Source organism: Tupaia chinensis, unplaced genomic scaffold (assembly GCF_000334495.1).
Source record: "Tupaia chinensis unplaced genomic scaffold, TupChi_1.0 Scaffold000516_1, whole genome shotgun sequence".
NCBI lineage: Eukaryota > Metazoa > Chordata > Mammalia > Scandentia > Tupaiidae > Tupaia > Tupaia belangeri.
The window spans coordinates 476,243-482,242 of NW_006160029.1; the positions used below are offsets into that span (position 1 = coordinate 476,243).

Genomic DNA, 6,000 nt, shown 5'->3' on the forward strand with positions numbered 1-6,000 from the left:
AACAGTCACACCGCTCTTGGTCAGGACAAGATTTGCAAGTACAGGACAAGAGATTATATTTACTCAGGAGGCCCACTGTTGTTTGCAAGCAGCAAGCAAAAGTAACCTTCGCTCACCAGCATTTGCGCCTGGTTTTCACAGCACACCAGGCCTGAACATTTCCTTCCTCATTAAACTAGAGTTCTTAAAGGGATATATTAGAAGTTGATTTTCTATGTAATAAGTGACAGATTTTCATTCGCCCTGGATCTCTCTATCCTCATTATACCAGAGCTACCAAAGGGACATGTCAGAAATTACTTGTGCATGTAGTTTTATAAGTGATAGATTGTTGTTATTCTCCTACAATTGATAATAGCAATGCAAGAGAACAATTTTGTTTTCTAAGAATCTGGCAAATATTTTTAACTTGCTTTACAGGTGTCATCTTGTCTACCAGCAAAACCATTAAGGGAAAAGGGAAATGAAAGATGATAACAGTTAACATATATTTATAAAGCATCTGTATCTTAGATATTTTGCTGGTCACCTTAACATGTTGCCTAATTTTATCTTTACAATATTTTTTATATCAGGTGATAATCTACTCATGTTACCGAATACAGAAAGTGATTTGTATCGATGTAACTTCATTTCTGTCTAATTTCAAGACTTGGTAGTCTTTTTTACTACTCTATACTATCATTAACATCTGATAACTCGATGAAGTTGGATATTTACCGAGAAACATAGATTACCATATAAGCATTATAAAAGAAGCATTAAGAATAAGACCTGATCTGGATCAAGAATGCAGAAATTAAGTACTTGCACTTTTTTATGACAATTTTCATTGCTTATACGCATCAAAATATCTTATGTAGTGTCCTATAACAGGACACTATTTAACATCTAGCACTGCTTAATGGTAACTTTCATTCTGTATACAAACTTTGGTTTGTGATGACTACCTAGAATGCTCATTGGCAGAGATTCTGAACTTACATCTGGGCCATTTCAAGTACTGTAAACTTTGGAAGTACATTTCTTTTTTTCTTTTTATTTTTTAGAGAGAGGTTTTTGCTACAGGGGTATGCATCACCAGAGAGAGGTGGAGACAGAGCTGAAAACGAGAAATCACCCCTCAGCAGAGATGGCCACGCCACCATCCCTTCTCCTCCATTCTCTCAGGATTTTGAGCATGCATGCACATGCTCCCGGCATGAGTTTCAAACCTCTGGATCCAAGACTCAAATAGCAGTTGGCAGTGACATAACCATTTTGCCATCTGCTGGTCCCCACTCTGTCTATTATAGTCCCTTGTTTGAAGGTAAATCAGCCATAGGAATATAGTATAGCAGTCAGCCTAGATCAGAAGTCTACAGCAGTGTTTCTTAAGCCTTCATATACCTACATTAAATTTTGTTAAAATGAATTATTTTTATTCAGAAAGTATGAAATGGATCTGAGATTCTGCACCGCTAACAAGCAATTGGTGGTAATGGCCTGTTGGCCCACAAACCACACTAAGAAATCAAGGAATAAAAGGAAGCTCTTATGAAAAGAAATCAATGAAATTTGCTTTTTTCCCCCATTGCCAGAGGGCACATACACTTGCCAGAGTTAAAAAGTCAGACAGAAAGAGGGAGAAAGTGGATGTGGTCATACTGTAATCTCTTCTCCATTTCTCCTCCCTATTATGAGTTTGGACACACACACACACACACACACACCCCTGCATGTTTTTCAAGCCCCCAGGGTCGGGATCAGAGCTGTGGTCTTCTATCTGGAATCTGGCTTTCATAACCACTAGCCATGGGAGCAACCCCATCTTGCTTTTTCATTAAGGCAACAATGTCCCCAGGAGACAAGTTTCACCTTGTTTGGGCATTTGAGAATTGTACAATACTCATTTTCCAGAATGCTGGAATTATGATGAGTTATACTATAAATAATTTTACATAAATCTCTTAAATTAACTTTTGAATTATTTGGTGGTTTAATGGCTAGGTATCAATATGTAGTATATTTTATAATGGTAACTCAAACTTCTCTTTAGGAAAAAACATGAACTTTTACCACTTTTTCCTATTTTATCTCATCACCCACTTTTAGCCTTTACATCTCTATCTAGACTCTATTCAAATAGAACAAATGTAAGATTGTATTTATCACTAATAATACCACAACTGAAGATAGAAAATTAAATATACTATGGCATTTCTGCTCACTTTCAATTCTTACTATACGTTATGAGGGTCATTATCATCCTGTTTTATATGACAAAAGTTTGCTTATCCTCTTCCCTCATTTTCCTCACCTGTAGAACTGTGCATAATAAAGCAGCCCTTCACAAGATTCTGCCAGGATAAAGTTCAATTTACAGTAAGATTAGAAAACAAATCAAAAAGTTCTTTAAGAAAGATGTATGCAAAGGTAAGGTAATATTTGCCAACTATGTGATCATTATCAAGTAAATTAAACCTATGACTGTGTTTTATATTTATAAAAAGGAAAAAGATAGTGTTTCAAGTTAAAAGAAATAATGCTAGTGAAAGCGTGTGCTCAATAAATGTTTGTCTCTTTCCTTCCCCTTACTTAGCAATTTACTTTCAGAAGATCCACAGGAGAGGTCTTATTTATGTATATTTTTTAATAGATTTTTGCTATGGCGACATGTACTCGGCAGAGAGACAGAGGGACAAAGTAAGAAATCACCCCCCAGGGGAGATGGTCATGCCAAGTCTCTTCTCCATTTTCCTCTCAGAATTTTGGGCTTGCACATGCCTGGTGTGAATTTCAAGCCACTAGGTTTGGGACTCAAACTGTGGTCAGCCATGTAGGAGTCCAGCCTCTTAACCATTGCGGGCCCCAAGAGAGGTCTTTTTTTTTTTTTAAGAGTTTAAATAAAGTACAAATACACTATTGTCCAGTCACAACAACTGGAATCCTTAATTACCACTAACTAAATTTTATATTCCCTTAAGCTGTGATAGCCTTAGTATAGCAAAGAACTGATCCACTAACTGGGCCATTAGGAGGCAAACTGTATTGCAGTTTATGTTTTCTAGCCTACAGAATGAAGGGCTGCTTATTTTCTTACATGGTTCTCATTTTGACCATAGATTTAGTAGCATCAGGGCATCCGGTTACTGCCACATAACTACATACCCTGCTCTCCCAAAAGCATTTTACTGAGAACCTAAAGCAAATACATTGATCCCATGCTAATTTTGTCTTAATTTATAAAACTACTCAGAAGACTGAGGACTATGGTTTATAAATTCGATGTTAATCAGAAAGTTTTATGTTCAGTGAACTAAATATGTGCTATAAATTTTGGCATTCATTATTTTTCTTATATTTAAAATTATACTGATGCTACCTCTTTGCTAAATTTGGGTTACAATGTTATTTCTTGTGGTGTTTAACAGGTAGAAGTACTTTGTTTTATTACCATAAATTCAATCCTAAAATAATGACCTTTTGATTCATTACACTGATACTTTTTAGGTGTAGCATCAATATTACATTACATGCAATTCCATACCAGTTCAGAGCAATAGGGGCCTATTTTGTTTATACTCATGAATAAGAGTACCATAAATATAACTTAGCCAGTAATTGTAAAATTGAGTCAGAGTACATCACAGTTAAATCTCTAATTAAAACCCTCAGAAAAACACACCAAATTATCTTAAAATTCATTAAACAGCTCTTACTAGATTGGTTTCAATTTTTTTAATTGTACATGGTAAAGACAAAAAGTCATAGATTATATACATTTTTGATTATAATAAAATAATCACTTTTACATAAAGTTCTTAATTCTTGATATAATAATGGCAATTTGAAGTCATAATAACGTTTGTATTTTATAGGCTCTAAAAAATATTTTTAGAGGTTTTTGCCATAGGGTGCATGCATTCACCAGAGAGAGAGACAGAGACAGACACAATGAGAGAGAAAGTGAGAAATCACCCTCCAGGAGGACGGCCATGCAGCAATCCCTTCTCCTCCATTCTCCTCCTGAGATCTTGAGCATGAATGCACACATGGCCAGTGTGATTTTCAAGACACCAGGTCCGAGATTCAAACCGCAGTCGGCCTTATAGGAGTCCAACAATGTAACCACTATGCCATCTGCTGGCCCCCTCACTCTAAAATAGTTAAAGCAAATTCTATGGTGTTTTGTTTTACTGATATAACAACAGTCTCTAACAACAGGTTGCTTTCACAACATCTTCCTGTTTAGCTTAATTTTCTTAGAACCTTGAGTACAATCAGTGTTCCATGACTGTGAATTCCATATTTGTAGATTCAACAAATTGCAGGTCAAAAATATTAAGGGTTGAGGTAGTTAAAGCACTGGACTGTATACTATATGGCCAACCACAGTTTGAGTTCTAGACCCAGAGACTTGAAAATCACACCAGGCACATGTATGTGTATACCCAAAACCCCAAGAGGAGAAGGAATTGAGGCATGGCAGTCCCCCCAAGGGATGATTTTTCACATCCCTACTCTGTTTTTCTCTAGTAAGCACATGCTCCTTATGGCAAAAATTAAATAAATTAAAAATATATAAATTAATTAATTAAAAAATTATAAATAACAATAAAAAATCATATAAATGAAACAGTATAGTATACAACTATTTTATAGCATTTAAATAATATGAGTAAATCTAGAGATGATTTAAAGTATGTACGAAGGAGTGTGTAGTTTATATGCAAATCTATTATTAGGTATCTATATTAGGTACTTGAGCATCTGTGGATTTTGATACCCCCAGGGAAAGTGGGGTGGGTGGAGGGGTTCCTGGAGCCAATCCCCTGTGGAAGCCAAGAGATGACTGTATATTTTCTCATAATATAATATACTTGGAGGGGGGCACTACAACCTAGTGGTTAAGGGAGCCAGAACCCACATGACCATGATTCAAATCTCAGCCCCAGTGGCTTAAAAAACACACTGTTCATGTGTATGTGTACATGCCCAAAGTCTCAACAGAATGGAGAAATGGAGACAGGAGTACCGTGCAACTATACTCTGTTGCAGGGAAGGATGCTTTCTGCATATCTCTGTCTCTCTCTCTCTCTCTCTCTCTCTCTCTCTCTCTTTCCACACACACATGCCCTCTGGCAACTAAAACAAAATTAGATTCTCAGACTAGTCCACAAAAGTCCATGCAAACCTATATAATACATTAGAGGCATAGAATGTCTTAACTTTTCAATTATACCAAACCACCTGAAGTATATGAATATTCTTGGGTATCTCTACATATTTGGGATACATTTATGTCCATTAGCACAAAAGCTACCCCAGATATAATAAGGTGGTGGTTAAAGAGAAGAAGATTCTCCTTAGAGCCTCTAGCATGTTAAAAGCATATCTAGATAATAGAAAGAGGGTAAGTCAGTGCTGTCACAAAGATGTGTAGTAGGAGCCGCATACATAATTTAAAATATTCTAGTAGTCACATAAAGTAGAAAGATACATCTTAAATTAATTTTAGCATGTTTTATGCCAATATATTAAAATATTAGCATTTTAACATAATAAATATGAATTTTTTAATTAATGAGTTTCTTAGGGTTCTTCAGAGAAACAGAAACAAGATAAGTATATATGTAAGAGAAGATTTATTATAGGCATTATCTTCAATGATGACAAGGCAGAGAAGTCCCACAATCGACTATCTGCAAGCTGGAGAAAACAAAGGAAAGACTCTAGCAGGGAAACTTGATTACTACAGTTCCAATCTGAGACCTGAAAGTGACCCTAGGGGTGCCGCAGCCCTGAGTACCTTTGCTGCTGCTGAGTTGAGTCCAGAGTCCAAAGGTTAAAGATCATGGAATCTGTCTGGCTTGAGAGTCACAGGAGTCAAGAGCCAGAAAGAACACGTGCAGCCAATATCCAAGTCACGGAGCAGGGTTGAGCAGGCAGATGTCTAGGATTGAAACACACAGCATGCTCTGTAAGGAAAGTCAAGGGGGAAGGAGACAGGAAAAAAGA

At 36.4% G+C, this 6,000-nt stretch overlaps 1 protein-coding gene across 1 annotated transcript in view; it reads left to right on the forward strand.

Annotated features, from left to right (window-relative positions):
• The window catches only part of RNF180 (ring finger protein 180), a 199,984-nt gene extending 197,605 nt beyond the window's left edge, over positions 1–2,379 (forward strand). The window contains exon 8 of the mRNA XM_027775062.1: positions 2,306–2,379. Coding sequence (XP_027630863.1) covers positions 2,306–2,317 — 12 coding nt within the window. The 3' untranslated portion in view covers positions 2,318–2,379. The remainder of the gene's footprint in view (positions 1–2,305) is intronic.
• Positions 2,380–6,000: the final 3,621 nt, after the last annotated feature.